At 45.4% G+C, this 20,819-nt stretch overlaps 1 protein-coding gene across 8 annotated transcripts in view; it reads right to left on the bottom strand.

Moving 5' to 3' along the window:
• The window catches only part of LPIN1 (lipin 1), a 141,462-nt gene that overhangs the window by 49,738 nt on the left and 70,905 nt on the right, over positions 1-20,819 (bottom strand). For 4 of the 8 annotated variants that reach the window (XM_030920691.1, XM_030920693.1, XM_030920689.1 and 1 more), the window contains 5 exons: positions 12,789-12,989; positions 10,159-10,254; positions 6,347-6,654; positions 4,288-4,413; positions 2,027-2,134 (listed from right to left, as the gene is read on the bottom strand). In XM_030920691.1, coding sequence (XP_030776551.1) covers positions 2,027-2,134; positions 4,288-4,413; positions 6,347-6,654; positions 10,159-10,254; positions 12,789-12,989 — 839 coding nt within the window. Of the gene's footprint in view, positions 1-2,026; positions 2,135-4,287; positions 4,414-6,346; positions 6,655-10,158; positions 10,255-12,788; positions 12,990-14,965; positions 18,181-20,819 lie in introns of those variants that run through there. The other 4 variants (XM_030920696.1, XM_030920692.1, XM_030920695.1 and 1 more) reach the window with 3 other exon arrangements.

The following is a 20,819-nucleotide window of genomic DNA, read 5'->3' as shown; positions in this document are numbered from 1 at the left end:
CGGGACACCCTGCTCCCAACAGACACACATTTCTGCCCTTTAGGGAGCAGTCCTATGAGAAGGCACGTGGGGCCCCCACACATCCGTGTGAGAAAACCTGGCCTTTCAACCTCCTTGCTCCTCCAGTTCTACAATTGGACTTCTCCAAAGAGACAACGCTTTTATGGCACTGAAGCATCTACAGTCCCATGTTCAGTATCACTGCAATGGGAAAAGTGCAGGCTGTGGCCTCCAGCGAGGCGCCTTGGTACCTACAAGTTTGACCTGAATCCACTCTTTCTCCAGCATCATCGTGGAGGAAGTCCATCGAAACTGGCTTCTCACCCTCAATGGTGCTGTGCCCAAACCTCAAAGTATTTGTCTAAAAAGCTCTTGCCACTGTTTTACCATACAAAATAGAACATATTTGGCTATAAGCTCTTTGGAGCAATAAATTATCTCACTGCCACCAAATGAAATAAAGTCCTTTAGACAAAGCTTGCTCTGAGCAGGGGTCGGCAAACATTTTCTGTAAAGAGCCCAGTGGTAGATATCTCGGCTTTATGGGTTTTATGACGTCTGTCGCAACTACTCGCTGCCGTGGTGGTGTGAAAGCAGCCACAGCCAGTATGTAAACCAACTGTCTATGCCCGGGAAAGCTTGACAGAGGCACATGGTGGACCAGATTTGACCCATGGGCCGTGGTTTACCAACCTCTGCTCTAGCAGAACAAAAATGTGGAACACGGTTCTCCTGCAGCGACTCCCAACTCCAGAGTTCCTAACATTCTGGTCCCTTCCTAAAAGCCACAAGCCACGAAACAAAGCCATAGAGGCCCTCAGGCATGCCAACTCATGCGTAAGGAGCCCAGCCCTACACGAAAGTCTAAGCTGCAAGTCCCTCCCCGACAGCAAACAGGCCACCACCATAAATGCTGCCCGTTCAGGCCACAGCAGCCCTTCTCCAAAGGTCCTGTGCACAAATACAGACGCGCTTTCTGCTGACCGTCACTGAGGGAATTCAGATGGACCGAAGAGGACCCAGGAACGGGGCCCACTGCCAAGTGGGATTTACCAGAAAGATGACTCCAAAGTGCTCTGTCATCAAATATTATTATTTTAAGATCAAGGGGTTGTTCAAAAAAGTAAGCTTACAAGGTCGATGACTGATGTTCATAAATAAGGTATTTATTAGCCTTATCAAAGTTTTCAGTATTTTTGCCAGTCCCAATAAGGCTCATTAGTTATAACTGTTTATGACTTTGTTTTCCTCATTCTAAACGGACTTTTCTTCTGCAAATATAGCCTCTGAATGAAGTACATCCTGAGGTCTGGTTCTTTAATCAAAAAGAAAAAAAGGTTTTCCCATGTACAGATTAACCGTAGCTTCATTTGCTAAGGGCTTATAAAGTAAACCATGTAAGTCCACAAAGTAGGTAGGCCAAAACTGAGGGAATGAAGGCGGAAATCTGAGATGGCTGCATCGAATGAACACACCAACCTGTGATCCTCAGCCTGAGACCCAGCCCATTCTCCAAGATTCTGTTCTAGAAATGCTGCGGAAAGTGTCTGACTCCATTATTCAGACAGCCCAATAAACTGCTTAAATGGTTATAATAAATTCGAGTGGTATTCTAAAAATATCTTGTAAACTTATTTGTCAAACAACCCTAGACAGAAAACAGAAGATCATGTTCCCAAGCCATATTTCATTATTCTCATTTTCAAAGCACTCCACAGAATTAGGTAAAATTATTTGCTTAACCATAATTTCCAGAGAGTCAAATTTAGGAATTAAAAAAAAAAAATCTGATCATCGACAAATGCTTATAATGAAAGGAAGAGAGAAATCTATAGACATATTTTTTCATAAGTAATTTGGTTAGTGAAATCGATTTGTAGGAGTTAGATCAAAATTTTCACTTCATATAATCTATAGGTATTTTCTTCATAAGTAATTTGGTTAATGGTAAAATACACTTATAATAAGAGTTAGATCAAATTTTTCATTATTGAATACATCCCAATGGGGAAAGTAACTCCTCTACCTTTCCGGAGGATGGAACAGGGAAGACTGTGGAGGGCAAGAACTAGACAGACCTCCCTCGGCCGCATCTGCAAGATGAGGGGCAGTCCTTTTGCAATCTACCAGGCTACTGGATACCACCACGTGATACACATTAAAAGAAAGACAAAATCAGAGGTCAATTACATCAAGTAAGATTTTATAAAGTATATTATATAAAGATTATATATAAGATTATATAAAGTATTTGACTACTCTCAACAATGACATTTTTAAGAAAATAAACTCAGGCATCTGATAATGGCAGAGCACTGGATATTGAAATTGCTAAGAAACCAGTGTGAATTTTCTGAGACAGAAAAGCAGGAAACTGCCAAATGACCTATTTCACTTTCTGTTTCACCCACGTGTAGGAGTGATCGTGTCTGGTCACACTTCGGTGCTGAATCAAACTACATAATCCAAAAATCTGATCGTGTATGCTGTCAACTGTCTCTTTACAGAAAATACCTAATTCCAAGTGTGGAAATGTAGCTATTTATCCTTATTTGTCATTCCATTTGGTGACGGTCCAATCTACATAACCTGACTCAGTCATCGTGCTGCATTCATGAGGCAAAACGTTACAGATGTTTGGAGCATTAAACATGCTCAGAGTTGCGTTTAAAGTATTTCTTTTAAATCCTTAAAATTAACCTACAGTGCCTGAACAGAGTTTTCAATCTATTATTGGGTTCTAAATATTCTACGTTATTTTCCGCCTACACCACTATTTTTCCCTCCACTATTTTATCTCCACAGACCTAGAGAAAGAATGAGAATCTAGAAAGGTCTTATATCTGCACTGTCCGTTATAATAAACCACCAGCTACAGGTGGCTCCTGAGCACTTGAAATGTGGCTGGTCCAAATTGGGATGTTCTGCACATGTCAAATACAGAATGGAGTTTAAAGACTTGGTATGAAAACAGAAATGTGACGTATCTCATTAATAATTATTTAAAATTGATTGCTTGTTGAAATGATATTTTGGAAATACTGTGGTCAAATGAAATATAGCTTTAAAATTAATTTCATCTTTTTTTAACTTTTTAAAAATAGGGCTACTGGAAATCTTAAAATTACATATGGAGCTAGTTACTATGTTTCTATTGAACAGGGCTAGGCTCTGACGCAGCCGACCTCCATGCAGGGACTTTGTCACAGGCCTCAGCCTCAGCCTGCTGGACTAACCTGCGACATCAGTATTGGCTGGAAACCAGACATGGGACGTGTCTATTTTCTCTCCAGCCTCCATGTCAGCACACACTGGGGACTGCCGCTTGCTAATGCCCAAGGTTACCCTGATCAAACTGGAACTGGGGTGGCGTTTTGATAAGACTGGCTTTAGGCAGGAACCCAGAGTTTCTAGGGGCTCGCACACTTCTACTTCAGATTCCAGAAGCAAATCTAAAGCATGAGGTGTACAAATAATCCAAGGATGTCACTGGCATTTAGATCAGCGTTTCTCAGTCTCTTTTTCATTATCACCACACCCCCGAGCATTCTGAGAAATTCATAGCCCAGCTCCACTCACCATGAAATTTGAATGCTACGGCCCCTTAGAGACCACAAACCATTATAATGTCTAAGATTCTGTTGCCACCCAAGAATGAATTTTCATCCCAGTGGGGGTTATATTACTTCCTGCGTTGAGAACACAGGATTTAGATCTATCCTCTTCCCCCAGTCCTTTGAAAACTAGCTGGGGGGCTCACTATTCCCACAGGCTTCACTGATGTAAACATCTCTGGGGTCATCAGGATGGCATTTGCACAGTGAGCAGCTCTAGTTCTCCAAGTTTTCCTCTAGGGCAACTTGTGAGTTCATTTCAGGGAAATAAATATTCTTGAATTCGGCAGAATGGATTAAGTGTGGGGGGAGGCATCATTCTAATAACCCTGAACGACCTCAGCGGCTCCTGAAGCAATGTCTGTGTTTTTGAATTTTACTTAGGGCTAAGTATCAAGAAAGGCTCTGCCACTTTGTTTTCTCCTATTAACAATTAGCATGATGTAATTTACATGTTTTTCCTTTCAAGTTCACCTCCAGGGAGCTACAGCCATATCTGCAGATGGAGTCTGACACCAGATATAAGTGTATGATCTGAACATGTTCTGTTTTTAATCGTAATCTGTACCTCCTACTCTACACTGTGTTTTTCCTGGTCCTAATTATTTTCACTTTTCATTTCTATTTCATTCTTTTCTTAGAATTGTTCCCCTGGGCCAGGGGAACAGCTTACCTGGGAGTGGGCGACCACTCTCTATCTGAATTAGGGTATGAGGCTGACTGAGGGTAAATCACGGCTGGGGAGAGGTTTTCCTTAGGAATATCATCTTGGAATGGAGATATATCATTAGGAAGAGTTCTGGAGGAAAAAAATAAGAAGACTAAAGTCAGAGAATTCTTAATGATAGATTCACAATCAAGTTCCAATTTTTTCTTGATTAGCTCTAAGTGCTTTGTAATTAACATGATCTCTTTAAACACCCAGACCTGTTCCAGGCAGTGGGAGGGGAGAAAGTGATACCGGCATCCATAAATGTGTCTATGTGCTAATGCTCTGGCTGAATTCTAAATGTAAAATGATTTTCTTTCGGCATTTGGACTCGGACACGCGTGCGGTGATCATACTGCTGGCTCCTCCCATCATGCCACCTCCTGTTACCCTACACAGTCACGTTCCAAAAGCCTGGGAAGTAGAGCGGCCCCAAACCAGCCCCAGGGTGGTCTAAAACCCCTGCCAGGTACAGGCAGAGCTGCCGAATAACTCAATGACCATGCGCTGATCATGTTTCGTCTAGCAGAAGAAATAAATGGTTACAGAATATGCCTTATGGTTACAGAATAACTGCAAACGGCCTAGTCTCAGGTATAAGCACACTCACTACTAAATACAATTCACAATTTCAATCATGCAGAGGCCATCTGTCTGTATGTTGATATTACCTGGAACACCTACCACTAAATTTGGGACGTAACAGTCATGCAGAGAAGGCCATTATAAGAAGCCCAATGACACTGGTTCTGAGCCTGTCACAGGTTAGAGGCTGTAGTTGGGAAAAGCAATATTTGTTGCCAGTTGTCATCTCTTCTTCACCAAAAAAAAAGATATATTCTATTCTGAATAATGACGCAGGAAGATACTCCTGATGTTCTTTATCCCTTCTTTATGTTAGCAAAATTATCAAAAATTACACTGAATTACATAAAAACCTGAAACATCAAATATCCTCTCAAAATGAATTTTATCTTTTAAAACTGGCATTTTTCACCAAAATAGTAATACATACAAACAGAATTTCACTACACTGTTAAAAGCAAAGGAAAAGGAAACAAAATTTTCATTAAACTTTGGACCTAAGTCAAAAGGAAAAAGGACAAAGTTTGCTTATAGAGAAAACAGCATTTTCTTCATTAACTTTTAAGCCTGAAATCAGCACTTGCCTATAAATCAGCCCAACTGTGCACGGTTGGTGCTCAAATAAGAATAAATAGGTTCCAAGAAAATAGGTTTGGTCATGAACTATTCATTTGCTCAGTTCCTGTTTCTTGACTCCATCCCAGGCTGCTAAAGTGATCAGCCAAGGAGGTTTGGCATCACCAACTGTCTCTTGGCTACAGCACAGCAAATCTTTATACCACTCTAGGACTGGGTCCACATGATTCCAAAATTCAGCCTAAAATAGGGGTCCCCAACTCCTGGGGTCCGTGCCCCTGTCAGAACCTGGGCCACACAGCAGGAGGTGAGTGGCAGGCAAGCTGGCAAAGCTTCATCGGTGTTTACAGTCGCTCCCCATCCCTCACATTACCGCCTAAGCTCCTCCTCCTGCCAGATCAGTGGCAGCATTAGATTCTCATAGGAGCAGGAACCCTGTTGTGAACTGCACATGAGAGAGATCTGGGCTGCACACTCCTTATGAGAATCTAATGCCTGATGATCTGTCACCCATCACCCCCAGATGGGACTGTCTAGTTGCAGAAAAACAAGCTCAGGGCTCCCACTGATTCTACACGGTGGTGAGTTGTATAATTATTTCATTATATATTACAATGTAATAGTAATGGAAATAAAGAGCACTACGAATGTAATATGCTTGAATCATCCTAATACCATCCACCCCCAGTCCATGGGAACATTGTCTTCCACAAAACTGGTCCCTAGTGCCAAAAAGGTTGGGGACCACTGGTCTAAAACACATAAAAGAATAAGGAATTATGGGGGGAAAGTTTATAAAAATAATCTCGAACGGGTAACCGTCTGATTCTGGCACAGCCCCTCCACCCCGAATGGTTATTACCTGCTGCTCTCCGGCAGCTCCATGGCCTCATCCGAGCTCATCTCAATGGGGAACATATCCTCATCCTCAGACGTGTTCATGCTGTCATCTCTCTTCAGGCTGTCCAGCTGGGACTTTCTCCTCCTTTTTCTTCTCTTCTTTACTACAGAGCTGCTTGACGGCGTCTCGCTGGGAGCGATCACTTGGGCAGGCGTGCCGGGATCCAGGCCTCTTATCCTGTCCACAGAGCCTCTCTTCAGCTGACATTCCATTCTCGAAGCTCCTTCTGACAGGATGGGGGAGGTGGCCAGGTGCGTGGGGATGACTTCCTGAGAAAAGAACACATTTTCTACAAAAAGCCTCGTTAATTCGGGTGAAAGGAGCAGGGCCTTGCCAGAGGCCTCCAGGATTCATTTCAGAGGCCAAGTACCTCCTGGGGAGGGCCACAGCAGACAGGCCAGCTAGAGGCCACAGCCACGGTGACCAGGAGATGTGGCTGCCCAATCTGGTAGATGATCAGAAAGCCAACAATGTACTGAATGCCACTTTGTACTCAATCTTGCATTTATGTAATTTTAACAAGGGGAGGTAATTCTCAGTGATCTCAAGCCTCCGAAATTCAACTGTGGCTGAAATATCCAGAGCACAGAGAAAAAAAATGGGCTTTGACTCACCATATTATGCTGAGAATTGGATGCACTCTTGCACTTCTGTGTAGATGTGGGTGTGCGTGGGTGGGTGTGAGAGACAGAAAGAGAGATAATGTGTATTGTGTATTTTTTATATGCACTGAATTAAGATAATAATGATCTAAAAACCAAAAACACATAAAACAACCGACAGCCCCACCCAAGAACCTGCCTGCACCAGGGCAGGTTCAGGGAGGGCCCTGAACAACGAGGAAGCAGATACTGATCCTCTCTTTAAAGACAAAAGGAAAAAGCACAACCTGTCCATTTAGTAGTTGTTTGTAAAGATTCAGCAGTTTTTATAAAACTCTAGTAATCATTTTATTAATGAATGCCTCGTTGTGTATGAGAAATTTGTTGACAATAAGAATATACAGAAAACAGAGGGAATAAATAAAAATGTGCTGCTGATCATTCAAGTAGGTTTGGAGAGCTTCAGACATGCTGAAATATAACATCTACACCTGAGACATGCAGCTGTGAGACATCATCTCACCTGGCTGCTGGACTAGACCAACTAGAGAAGCAGCACAAATTCTCAGGTCAAGAGCAGAGAAGGGCCCTCGCTGTCCGCAGGCTGGCATGGAATGGGCAGCCAGGCAGACCCCTGCAGGCACATGCAGCACCAAGCAGTGCTGAAGGACACAGGCTCCCCAGCTTCCAGCAGCATCCCGGAGGTCCTAAGAGGCATCTGTATGTTGCTGAACATTCTCTGGCCTCCAAGGCCCCACCTCCCCCACCACAGGCACCCTGTCAGACAAGCAAGACCAGCAAGCAGGCCCCATACAGGTCCCGCTGCATGCTGGCCCAAAATGCTTCCTCAGCTCCGGCAGCCAAGAATCTATCTAAAGCCAGGTACAAATAGAAATTAAAAATGCAGGTATCCACATGCAGTGGAAAGAGTTTCTGTCAAAGGCCATTAGGAACCAATTAGTATTTTCGGAGTCTTCCCATCTAAGAGAGGTGAAGAGCAGGTGGGCAGGGATCCCCAGTATCAACAGAGTTACTCTAGAACATGGAAGGGGAGATGCTGGGTCCTCCCCAGGCACCACCCTTCTGGGTGGGCAGGATGGAGGCAATGCCTGCCTCCATCTGTCCCGACGCTGCAATTATGGACACTTGCTTTAAAACCTGGAGCTATGGGCCGGGCGCAGTGGCTCAAGCCTGTAATCCCAGCACTTCGGGAGGCCGAGACGGGCGGATCACGAGGTCAGGAGATCGAGACCATCCTGGTCTACACGGTGAAACCCCGTCTCTACTAAAAAAAAATATAAAAAACTAGCCGGGCAAGATGGCAGGCACCTGTAGTCCCAGCTACTCGGGAGGCTGAGGCAGGAGAATGGCGTAAACCCGGGAGACAGAGCTTGCAGTGAGCTGAGATCCGGCCACTGCACTCCAGCCTGGGCGACAGAGCGAGACTCCGTCTCAAAAAATAAAAAATAAATAAATAAATAAAACCTGGAGCTATAAAGAGCCATTCCTTTTTAATCATGGCTGCCTTCCTGGAAAGGAACTAGTTCAAGTCAATTTCATTCAGGAACCCCTACATCAGACCCCTTTAAGGTGCTTCATCTGTGAACAAAAGAGTTAAAGACGTGGTTTGTCTCAGTAGAAAACATAACCATAAATCATGACCTTGGATTTGGCAAAGGACTCTTACATGTATATGACACCAAAATCATACACAACAAAAGAAAAAACAGCATACATTAAAAAGATAAACACAAACTTTAAAAAGAAAGAAATTAGACTTCATTACAACTAAAAACTTTCGTGCTGCAAAGGACACCATCAAGAAAGTGAAAAGAGAACCCACGCAATGGAAGAAAATATTTACAAATCATATACCCGATAAGGGACTTGTACCTAGAATATATAATGAAGGCATACATGACAGTAGTAAAAAAGAAAAACAACACACAGACACACACAAACTAGCAAAGGATCTGAATAGACATTTCTCCAAAGATTCAGAAATGGCCAATAAGCACATAAAAAGATGTCAGACACCACTAGTTATTAGGAAAATGCAAATCATAACCATAAAGAGATACACGTCACATCCACTAGAATGATTAGAATCACAAAATCAGAAAAGTATTGGCAAAGATGTAGACACATCAGAACTCTTTGTGTGCTGCTGGTGGGAATATAAAATGGAACAGCTGCTTAGTAACACAGTCTGGCAGTTCCTCAGCTGTTAAATGTAAAGTTACCACACGGCCCAGCAATGCCATTCCTAGGTATATAACCAAGAAAAATCAAATGCATGTGTCCACACAAAAACTTGTATACAAATGTCCACAGCTGCATTGTTTACAATGGCTAAAAGGTGGAAACAATCCAAGTTGTTTGTAATGATGAATGGAACAGATGAACGGACATGGTCTATGGATACAATGGAATACTATTCAGCCATAAAAAGGAATAAAATATTGATACATACTAAAACCTGGATGAACCTTGAAACATTAATCAAAAAAGGCACAAAAGATGGGATACTATAATTCCATTTAAAAGTTCAGAATAAGGAAATCTATAAGAGATAGAAAGACTAGTGGTAACTTAGGGCTCAGGGGTTGGGGGTAGAGTATAGGGGAGGCGATATCTAAAGGGTATGGTGTTTCTTTTGGGGGTGATGAAAATGTTCTAAATTTGACTGGTGGTGATAGTTGCACCTGTCTGTAAATATACTAAAACCACTACGTGTACACTTGAAATGGGTAAATTGTGTATATGTGACGTATATCTCAATAAAGCTATTAAAATTTTTAAAATATTTTTTAAAGTAATTCAGCCACTTACTTAATAAAAGAACATTAGGCATTTGAGATTTGACACACCAGTGTAATCTGTACACCTCTGACAATGGTCCAGGCCCATGTGTGAAGTCCATCCCTCTGTCTCCTGGGAAGTCGTCAGCAAACTGAAGCCAGCCAGGAGAGCTGAGTCTGTGTGGACTCAGCACACCCCCAGGCCATCTGGCTCAAATCCCTCATACAGATCAATGCCCACTTTTCTCTGCCCCATTGTCCACACAGCCAGGGCCAGTATTACTTTGCACAAGCTTCCGCGGTGTCTCCAGATAACCATTGCTCAAAGCTCAAAACTAGGAAGTAACCCTGACCACCCAGCCCTCCTTACCTGATCATTATCTGTTTCTTGAACAAAAAATGCTTCTCCATTATCTCCCAATTTCATGTGCAAATCCACAGATTCCCCATTGATTTCTATGTCAACCTGAGGGGAAAACATAGTTAAGAAAAGAATGAGCTGCCTTCACCAGAACAGGAGACCTCGTGGGGAGAGCCAAGTCTCTGTGGATACGCTGTCACCACATATACCCTGAAGTGCCGCACAACTCCCAGTCTCAGTCAGGCAGTCCCATCCGAGGGAACGGCCACTTGTGCACTGGAGGAGCTCTGGGCTGGGGAGGGCAGGCCCCTGACCAGGCGGCCACTTGAGCACTGGAGGAGCTCTGGGCTGGGGAGGGCAGGCCCCTGACCAGGCAGCCACTTGAGCACTGGAGGAGCTCTGGGCTGGGGAGGGCAGGCCCCTGACCAGGCGGCCACTTGAGCACTGGAGGAGCTCTGGGCTGGGGAGGGCAGGCCCCTGACCAGGCGGCCACTTGAGCACTGGAGGAGCTCTGGGCTGGGGAGGGCAGGCCCCTGACCAGGAAAGAACGAACCCAAACAGTAGGTCGGTGCAAAAATAATTGCGGTTTTGGCCATTATTATAATTATTAAAAATAGTGGCAAAAACTGCAGTTGTTTCTGCAGCAAGCTAATAGAAAGATTCCTCCGAGACCACCTGGTCTAACTCCTCCTTTCTCGGCTGAGGAGCTAGGCCAGACAAGAGGAGGGACCAGACCAGGGTCACACGGCTGGTGAGAGTTCAAGCTGCAATCAAAGCTTCCCCAGCCCCAGACATTAGAAATTACACCCTGGAAAACTCACCAACTATTGGCTGGGATCCTTCACCCATACTCAAGGAAGAGCTTCCACGTGAACTTAACTCAAAGGACGAATCATGAGACCTCATCCCAAAATCCACATTAGGTGGGGGCATGAAATGTCTATTTGTAAATATTTGTTTCTTTCCATTTGTGTGGCAGATTGTCTGCTACAACTGGCCACATCAATATCCCGGTCCTACCTGCTCTTCCAGAACCTTTGCTACTCCTGAAAATAAACTAGAAATAAAAATCTAAGCTCGCAACTGACTGAACGGACCCCCTCTTGGTCAAGGAGATGCCAGAGAAACCTTGAGAACTGAGTTCCGGCCGGGCGCGGTGGCTCAAGCCTGTAATCCCAGCACGTTGGGAGGCCGAGACGGGCGGATCACGAGGTCAGGAGATCGAGACCATCCTGGCTAACACCGTGAAACCCCGTCTCTACTAAAAAATACAAAAAAAAAACTAGCCAGGCGACGTGGCGGCACCTGTAGTCCCAGCTACCCGGGAGGCTGAGACAGGAGAATGGTGTGAACCCGGGAGGCGGAGCTTGCAGTGAGCTGAGATCCGGCCATAGCACTCCAGCCTGGGTGACAGAGCGAGACTCCGTCTCAAAAAAAAAAAAAAAAAGAGAACTGAGTTCCAGGCCATGATGGAATGCGAGATAGGACATGCTTCCTCATACCCCACCTTAGTAACCGCCATTTCAAAAGGGCCAAACAGAAACCAGCCCTTTCAAAAGACTCTGCACTGGTATCAGCAAAAGAAGCTACTCTGCTTTTTTTTTTTTTTTGCCTGATAAGAGCCCAGGAACTGGTCCTGGCCCATCTAGGGAGAATGTGCCCTGAGGGTTTTCCCTTCCTCTGCTCCACCCTTTGATGTCAGACACCAGAAAACTCCACCCTTGGCTGGTGCTAGTACCATCGTGTTTTGAACATGGGTCCCCTGGAGAAGCATGACGCTCAGCTGCACATGTGCATGTTTTCCTCTCCTGAACACTCGTGACCCCCCTCCTGTGGCTTATTAAATATGTAGATTCTGTGATCCCAGAAATCCCTGGTCTCTTTGCCCCACTTCAAAGCGTCTGTTTCTGCTTCTGGCCGGAGGCTACACTTCCCAGCCTGTCAGAATTGGCCACCCAGCAGGCAAGGCAACAACCTAGTTCTCCTCTCCAAATTTATGAACTTTATCCTTCTTCCACTGACACCACCAAGAAAAGCCTATTTCTCCTCCCCTTGAGCCCAGGCAGCCTTATGATGGCCCCAACCAGTAGAGCACAGCAGAGGTGATGCCATGTGGCTTGCAAAGCTAGGCCATAAGAAGATCCAGCATCTGCCTGGCTTCCTCCCTCTCAAGATGCTCACCTCACCACTGCCACTGTATTGTGGGGTGCCCTGGCCACGTGGAGAGGCCATGGGTAGTTGGTATGACCAACAGCCTCAGCAAAGAGCCCAGCCAAGAGCCAGAATCAACCACCGGTCACAAAGAATGTGAGTGTTCCGATGATTCCAGCCCTCAGCCTTTGACCTTTCCAGCTGAGGCCCCAGACAGCAGAGAAAAACCACCTCACTGTGCTCTGCCTGAATTCCTGACCCACAGATACAGGAGCTTAATAAACAGTGGTGTGTGCCACGGCACTTTAATTTACACAGCCATGCTAACTAGAATAATTTCAATTAGTCACTGTCAGTTCTATGACTGACCATTTCCAACGGAGACCTAAAACTCTGGGTCTGAGAGTTCAAGACAGGTGGCATCACCAGAGTGCAAGGGCATTCTCTAAGGAGAGCCGGTGCCAGGTCCCCGTGCCCTGAGAGCTCACCACTTTCTCTCGGGAGCGCAGGACGCCCATCTTCCCAAAGCGGACGTGGAAAGGGGAGCATTGGAGGTTTCCATTGGGCTGGCGGATGACAATGATGTCAATGCACCCTGAGAGTGTGGCAGGGTTCAGCCCCTTGTAGAGCTCCTTCACGGTGACAAACACCTGGCCGGCTAACTGCCCCACGTAATTCATGGTCTGTGCCTGGAAAACAGACAAAAAAACACACACAGACACACAATTAATCCAAGGAAGAACCAATCAAAATGAACTCCTCACCATTTCAAAAACGTAGATTACACACTCAACTTTCAGCTCATCTCGTTTGTGGAATGTGCTCCGTCCACCCCCATGGCCTATCAGGGTCCATTGTGGCCCATTAAGGCCCATCAGGGCCCATCACGGCCCATCATGGCCCATCGGGGTCCATCACGGCCCGTCACAGCCCATCACGGCCCATCAGGGCCCATCACGGCCCGTCATGGCCCATCACGGCCCATCAAGGTCCATCACGGTCCATCACGGCCCATCACAGCCCATCACGGCCCATCACGGCCCATCATGGCCCATCAGGGTCCATCACGGTCCATCACAACCCATCACGGCCCATCAGGGTCCATCACAGCCCATCACAGCCCATCACGGCCCATCACTCCAACTCCCACAGCAAGCCCACCAGTCTCTACTCTCCCAGAGTCCAGCACAGACAGCCTTGACCCCATGACATCTAATCTCAGTTGTCCCCAGGCCCTGTCTCCTCTGCAGTCCCATGAAGCTTGTTCATATTGTCCTTAGGACCACTGCCACTTGCCCCTTCTTCTGTCATGATGGACACGTTTTACACACTAAATCTCAAGACTGTAGAGGAAAGAGACTATTTCATACAGCTTAGGATCCCCCACCATGCCAATCACAGTAGCTACTTGATACTAGTTGAAAAACAAATGACTATTTTTACTGGAGAAGGGAAATGAATGATTTTTGTTTGTGACAATTTCCATGCGGTCTTTGTCTGCGTGTCTGACTTCTCTCCACTGCTCCAGGGAACACCAGCGCTCTGGGCTGCTGGCCGGCTATCAACTGCAATCCACTCAGCAAACATTCAGGCCATCTCCTCTACAGGGCCTGGGGCCACAACACAGAGATAAAGAAGAAAAGTCCTGTCCCCTGGAAGGACTCACAGGCTCGTGAAGGAAACAGAGGTAATATACAAGGAACTAGCAGGGCATAGTAGCTCATACCTATAATCCCAGCACTTTGGGAGAATGAAACAGGTGCATGGCTTGAGCCCAGGAGTTTGAGATCAGCCTGAACAACAAGGCAAAATCCCATCTCTACTAAAAACACAAAAATTAGCTGTGCGTGGTGGTGTGTACCTGTAGTCCCAGCTACTTGGGAGGCTGAGGTGGGAGGATCACTTGAACCCAGGAGGTGGAAGTTGCAGTGAGCTGAGTGTGACTGGAGTGCAGTAGCACGCGCGCACGCACACACAAACTAAAATATATGTCAGTGTCGCTGAATTTGTTTTAAGTAAACACTAAGGGAGTTATGATCAAGGAAAGAAGGTGCATCAGAGGAGCTGGCACTGGAGGCGGGCTTGGAGGAGGACAGGACACCCTCAGATGTCAGATGAGAAGGTGGACAGGGTACTGCGGGACAGTGAGAGGTTCATGCAGAAGCATGGAAGCTTAAAACTACCAGACTGGAAGAGGGAGCTGTGCCCAGAACAGAGAATGTGCAGAAGGGAAGGATGGAGAGTGAGGAACCGTGCCAGGAGATGCGGGCTCTGCTGTGTGAAGCCATCAGATTCTGGAACAAAATGACACTTTGATCCAAGATTTAGCAAAAGCATCACCGTAACAATGTAAAGACTGGCAAGAAAAAAACTTGATGGCAGGAAGGCTAGGAGAGAAACGATTCCCCGCCTGGAAAGGAGGTAGAGACAGAAGAAACAGACGGATAGGGACAGGCCAAGAGATATTCTGGGTTCAAGGCAGCTGGACTGTGAGCCACCACTGTGCTCTGGCCTTCTTTTCATAGCTCCGGATCCCTGACCACCTGGTGCAGCCCACGCCTGCCCACATCACTGTCCACTCTACGCAGCTCTCCGCTCCCATCCTTCTGCCGTCACTATGCCCTGCTGTGCTAACCGGCGGTCTTGACTGGCCCATGGCACTCACATCTTATCCCTGGACTGGGTCATGGCAGGCAGGAGTCCTCCAGCCCTCCTCTCTCCACTCCTTGCTTGGCTTCAGGGGGTCACGCCATCAACCCTACTCTGGCCCTTCAGGGACGTGGCAGCTCTTGGTGGTCATCCAGTCTCGGGAGTCTCTTCTTTCCAGCTCTGACTTATACTCCAGGGCTGAGTCCCAGACTCTCTTCTCCTCTCCCGTTTATTCACCTGATGCTTTGGTGGATTCGTGAAGCCACGTGGTTGCAAATACCGCCCAAACAGGAAGGATTTGCACGACGTAATTTCCAGTCTACCCCGAGACCTCACCCCTCCTCCTGGTCCACACTGCTGCCATTCTTCAAGGCGACTATCCCAGGACACAGGTGACCACACAGATAACACCCCCACCTCAGGTCACTTACAGACTCCAGGAAACACCACGTATGTGAACCTGTGGCTCACAAACCTGCCGTGTAGACAGGTTGGTTCTGGGAGCTTTTCCTATGATTCAGTGGCGCTGTGATATTATGATGTAAAAGGAAATATATATTTTGGTCTTCATCCCCAGATCCCAGCCAGAACTCCTAAACCCCTTATAATTTCTAAGTGATCAGAGTGATAGGAATGTCTTTTGTTACGATATTTCGTTTTCTTCCCCTGCTCCTGAAACAGCTCCTTAGCTCCAGAGCTTTATTGCTCTGGTGAAAGGAGCGTCTTTTGTCACTCAAGATAAGCCCCCTTCGACCACACCAAAGTTTAATCAGAGGACTCTGGAGGATGGGGTCTGGGCTAGCTGCCAGAAGAACTAATCTGTGACAAGCGTTGGTGCCTTCAGCCACTCCCCACCCCCCACCCCATCCCCAACCTCCAGGGAGGGAGAGGGGAGGGAGATTAAGTGCAATCAACGACCGATGAGTAAATCAGTCTCGCCTGTGTAATGAAGACTCCATAGAACCCGAAAGAAAGGGGCTCAGAGAGCTTCCAGGTTGGTGAACGCGTGGCAGTGCTGGGAGGCTGGGGTGCTGGAGAGGGCATAGAAGCACCACTGCCACCCCACCCCCCTGCCCTGTGCACCCTTCCACCCTTCCACCTGGCTGCTCCGGAGTTTTATCCTTTATAACAAACCAGTGGCGATCAGTAAACTGTTTCCCTGAGTTCCGTGAGCCGATCCGCAAAGGAATGAACCCAAGGAGGTGGTCATGGGAACCCCTGATTTATAGCCAGTCAGGCAGACGCACAGGAGGCCCAGACTGACTGGGATCTGAAGTGAGGGACAGCTTGTGGGGATGAGCCCTTAGCCTGTGGAATCTGATGCTAACTCCAGGTAGACGGTGTCTGAAATGAATTCAATTATAGGCACCCAGTTGGTGTGCTCCAAGAGCTGGAGAACTGCTTGGTGTGGAAGAGACACACACAGGTTTGGTGTCAGAAGTGTGTATGAGAGTAGAGAAAATTGTATGGTTTGTTTGTTCTTTTATGAGCTACATTCTTAAGGCCAAGGATAAAACTTTGGTCTTTCAAGTTAAAAAAACAAAATATACCTTTTGTATATCTTACCCCAACTGCTATGAAATAAGCAAAAGTGAGATCAGCACACCCATTTGTAAATGACGCTCAAAAGTGGTCAAATCCCCTGCATGCAGGGGCTGGTAAGAACTGTGGATTTAATTCTAATTTAGAACAGGCCAGAGAACCAAAAGTCACGAATGATACCTACCAAGGAAAGAATGCAAGAAGCCCTCCCAGGTGCATTTTACAATTTTAAATGAAGCTCTCTGTACAGATACACCTCCTCTCTCAACGGAGGAGACAAGCCCAGCCCTTAGTAAACACACTCAGGGAGGAACACACATCTGCCTTCCTTTTCACCTGGGGGTAAACGCCAGAGCCCAGCTCCCCCTTCATCTGTCCTGCTAATACGTCACATATATATAAATATCAAAACACACATTTCTCTAAGTTTACGAATGGTGCAGGTCTAACTTCATGCAAAAAAGGTGCGGTGGGATGGTTTCTGAAAAGATGTACAGTGCAAGAAATGGTTCTTTGTAACCCTGATACTTCTTATTCCTTCCACGTTGAACTTAGATTTTAACATGTGTTTGGTAAGAAAGGTAACCCTCTAACTCTAAAACTACGTGCAAGCAGTATTAATAACATCTTTGTACAATTTCTTTCATATACATTATCTCCTGCTGACTCTCACAATACCCTGTAGGAATGCAGCCTTTCAGATGGTAAAACCAGAAGATAGCCAAAGTGCAATGAAGATTGCAGGGCTAGTGAAGAGAGGCTGTCTGGATTGACACACCCAGTTTCACCAGACTGGAACCCAGGTCTTTGGATTTTGAACCTATCTTTCGGTTCTGTGAAGCCCCTTCTCATGTTCCCCATCTCTTTGCCTTCATCACCCTTGCAGGTGAGGTATGTTTGTCACCGAATGATGAGACCAACTCCCCAGCAGTGAGGCCCCAACCCCAGGCCAGTACATCTAAGAACTACTGTTGATATTTTTTTACTTGTAAGAAAGAGAAAGCTCATAACTGGATAGCATTACCACATCTCTGCATCCTAGCCTCTCCTCTGTAAAGGGGGCACGTTGGCCTGGGTAACCTGCAAGGTCTAATTCCAGCTCTATCCGTTCCAAGACAAAGGCTCCACTCCTTAGTTCTTAGCAACTGAAGAGGCATCTTTAATAATTTAATTGTTGCTCTGCTCTCTTGTTCTCAAGAACAAGCATCCTTGCCCCTCTTCAGTGAGCAAACTCAAGGTTACTGCTCAGAATCCAAGAATTTGGAAGTTAGAAGGATCCTTAGTTGTTGTTCCAACAACCTCATTTTTTAAAAGTAAGCCCAGAAATGGGAAGTGACTTAGCTAAGCTCTCCCCATGGCAAAGACAGAGCCAAGACTCCAACTTCCTCTGTGACCTTCCCACTGGATTAGTCTGGAGTATTTTCCTACCACAAATAACCAGAAGGTGCTTTGATATCCCCAGCTGTGGCTTTAGCTTAGATTAGTGGTGCTCTGATATCTTTAGCAGTCCCCTCTATTGAATAACTTCTTTGCAAATCTGAAAATACCTCAATTTGAAAGCAGGAAATCTTCTCAATAATTCTCAACAAGTGACAGGGTCACGGGCTCCACCTGGCAATCTGTTGTCTGTTCCTAGGAACTCAACATCTACACCCTGGGCCTGCCTTAACAACTAAGCACTGAAAGTTTTTAAAAGGGTGAATACCACCACTTCACATCTATTAAGATGCGTACTATTAAAAAAAAAAAAAAAAAAAAAAAAAAAAAAAAAACAGAATATAACAAGTGTTGGCAAGGATATGGAGAAACTGAAACTCTTGTGCACTGCTGGCGGGAATGTAAACTGTGCCCACCTCACATCTATTAAAATGACTACTACTAAAAAAATAAATAAACAAATAACAAGTGTTGGCAAGGATATGGAGAAACTGGAACTCTTGTGCACTGCTGGCGGGAATGTAAAATGTGCAGCCACTTCAGAAAATAGTCTGAATTCATCAAAAAAATAAAAATAAAATTAGCTTATGATCCAGCCATTCAGTCCTGGATATATACCCAAAAAAACTGAAAGCAGGTCTCAAAAAGATATTGGCACACCCATGTTCGTGGCAGCATTATTCATAATAGCCAAAAGGCGGCAGCAAACCCAGGGTGACAGATGAATGAAAAAGCAAAATGTGGTCTACCCATACCATGGACTATTACTGAGCTTTAAAAAGAAAGGAAATTCTGATACATGCTATTGTGTGGATGAACCTTGAGGACAGTAGGTTAAGTGAAATAGGCCAGTCACAAAAGGAAAAATGCTGTATGATTCTACCTATATGAGCTACCTTAGGTAGACAAACTCATAGAAACAGAAAGAGTGATTACCAGGGGCTGGGGAGAAGTGGAAAATAGGGAGTCAGTGTGTGTTTAATGGGTACAGGGTTTCCATTTTGCCACTGAACCATACACTTACAGATGGTTAAAATGGCAAATTTTATGTTATGTGTATTTTATCACAATCAACATTTTTTTTTTAAGAACTGGGGAGAGGCCAGGCGCGGTGGCTTACTCCTGTAATCCCAGCACTTTGGGAGGCCGAGGCGGGCGGATCACGAGCTCAGGAGATCGAGACCATCCTGGCTAACATGGTGAAATCCCATCTCCACTAAAAAAAAATACAAAAAATTAACTGGGCGAGGTGGCGGCGCCTGTAATCCCAGCTACTCAGGAGGCTGAGGCAGGAGAATGCCGTGAACCCAGGAGGCAGAGCTTGCAGTGAGCAGAGGTCGCATCACTGCACTCCAGCCTGGGCGACAGAGTGAGACTCCGTCTCAAAAAAAAAAGAATTGGGGAGAGAGAATATTATATTAACCAGAACTCATTTCAGGAAGCCAGGATATTATTTGGTTAAATAATTTCTTTGAAAGAGAATTGGGGTGGAGGGGGCAATCCCTCTCCCAGGAGGCACCATGCCCTTTAAGGCACCAGGGTGGGCCCGGTCACTCCAGGCACCTGTTGCCTGGAGGGGTGCTGGCAGGTTAGAGGCAGCCAGGCTCTTCTTTCTCTGCCCTTCCTCCAAGCTCTCTTCTAAATAAATCCTGGACAAATGTTTAAAGAATACAAGAATAAACCAGCTGAGTATAAATTCCCAAATTTTACTTTCAGTTATGTTTTGAGTAAAAGGTTCAAGGAAGAAGCTAATTTACCTGAAGAAGCCAGACAAAACCAGCCCATCAACCCACCTCCCCATACCTGCCCGTTAATCTCATGACTGTCTTTGGTGTCGGTTTCCTGCTGTCTGCTAAAACACGTGACCAAGCAGTGAGGGGAATATCTGCTTTAAAGAAGAAAGTATCTTAATTATCTCAAGGGTGACAAACAACAATAAACAAAAACAAAACCTGCAGAGGACCAAATGGAACGCTTCGATTTCCAGTGGCTTTCAGATGCCTGCTATTCACTCACCCCACACCAAATTCCTTTTAAACTTACTGACTTTAATCTCAAAATTTGGCAGGAAATAGCAGCTTCACCTGACAGGATTTTATTTACCACTCGAAACAGGATTGTACAACCTCTAGTTCAAATGTTTTTGACGGAGAACTCAGCCAAATCTTACAAATATCCTTTGGCAAGACTGGGGTTCTCTAAGTGTGGATTTTCAGAAAAGTGCTAAGGTTAAGAAACGTAAGTTTTTTGAATGTGACATCTTCTAGCTTGACCTTCTGAACTAATACAAATTTTCTGAGGTTATTACATCCCATTGGAATACCATCTTTCCAGATATCTTGGGTTAGAAACTGTTTTTATGTTAGAACCAAACAGATAATATACCAAAGAACAGAAACATCTACAAGCATATTCCACTTAGAATTCTACTTATGACATTAATAATAAATAGCAAGCTCAACTCGAATAGCATCGATTATTAAAAACACATATGGGGGCCACATATGGGGGCCGGGCACTCACGCCTATAATCCCAGCACATTGGGAGGCCGAGACTGGCGGATTACCTGAGGTCAGGAATTCGAAACCAGTCTGGCCAGCACGGTGAAACCCCATCTCCACAAAAATACAAAAATTAGCATGATGCCTTTAATCCTAGCTACTCAGAAGGCTGAGGCAGGAGAATCGCTTGAACCCAGGAGGCAGAGGTTGCAGTGGGCCGAGATCACATCATTGAACTCCAGCCTGGGCGACAGAGTAAGATTCCATCTCAAATAAATAAATAAATAAATAAATAAATAAATAAATAAATAAAGGGATTTGAATGATTTTAGGCCACACCCCTTAATGGACGATTCAGGAATCTGCTGTTCCACTCATTTATTATGCAA

This window comes from Rhinopithecus roxellana, chromosome 17, assembly GCF_007565055.1.
Source record: "Rhinopithecus roxellana isolate Shanxi Qingling chromosome 17, ASM756505v1, whole genome shotgun sequence".
NCBI classification, from domain to species: Eukaryota; Metazoa; Chordata; class Mammalia; order Primates; family Cercopithecidae; genus Rhinopithecus; species Rhinopithecus roxellana.
The sequence above is the reverse complement of the archived record's forward strand: the minus strand, read 5'-3'. Positions and strand labels throughout refer to the sequence as shown.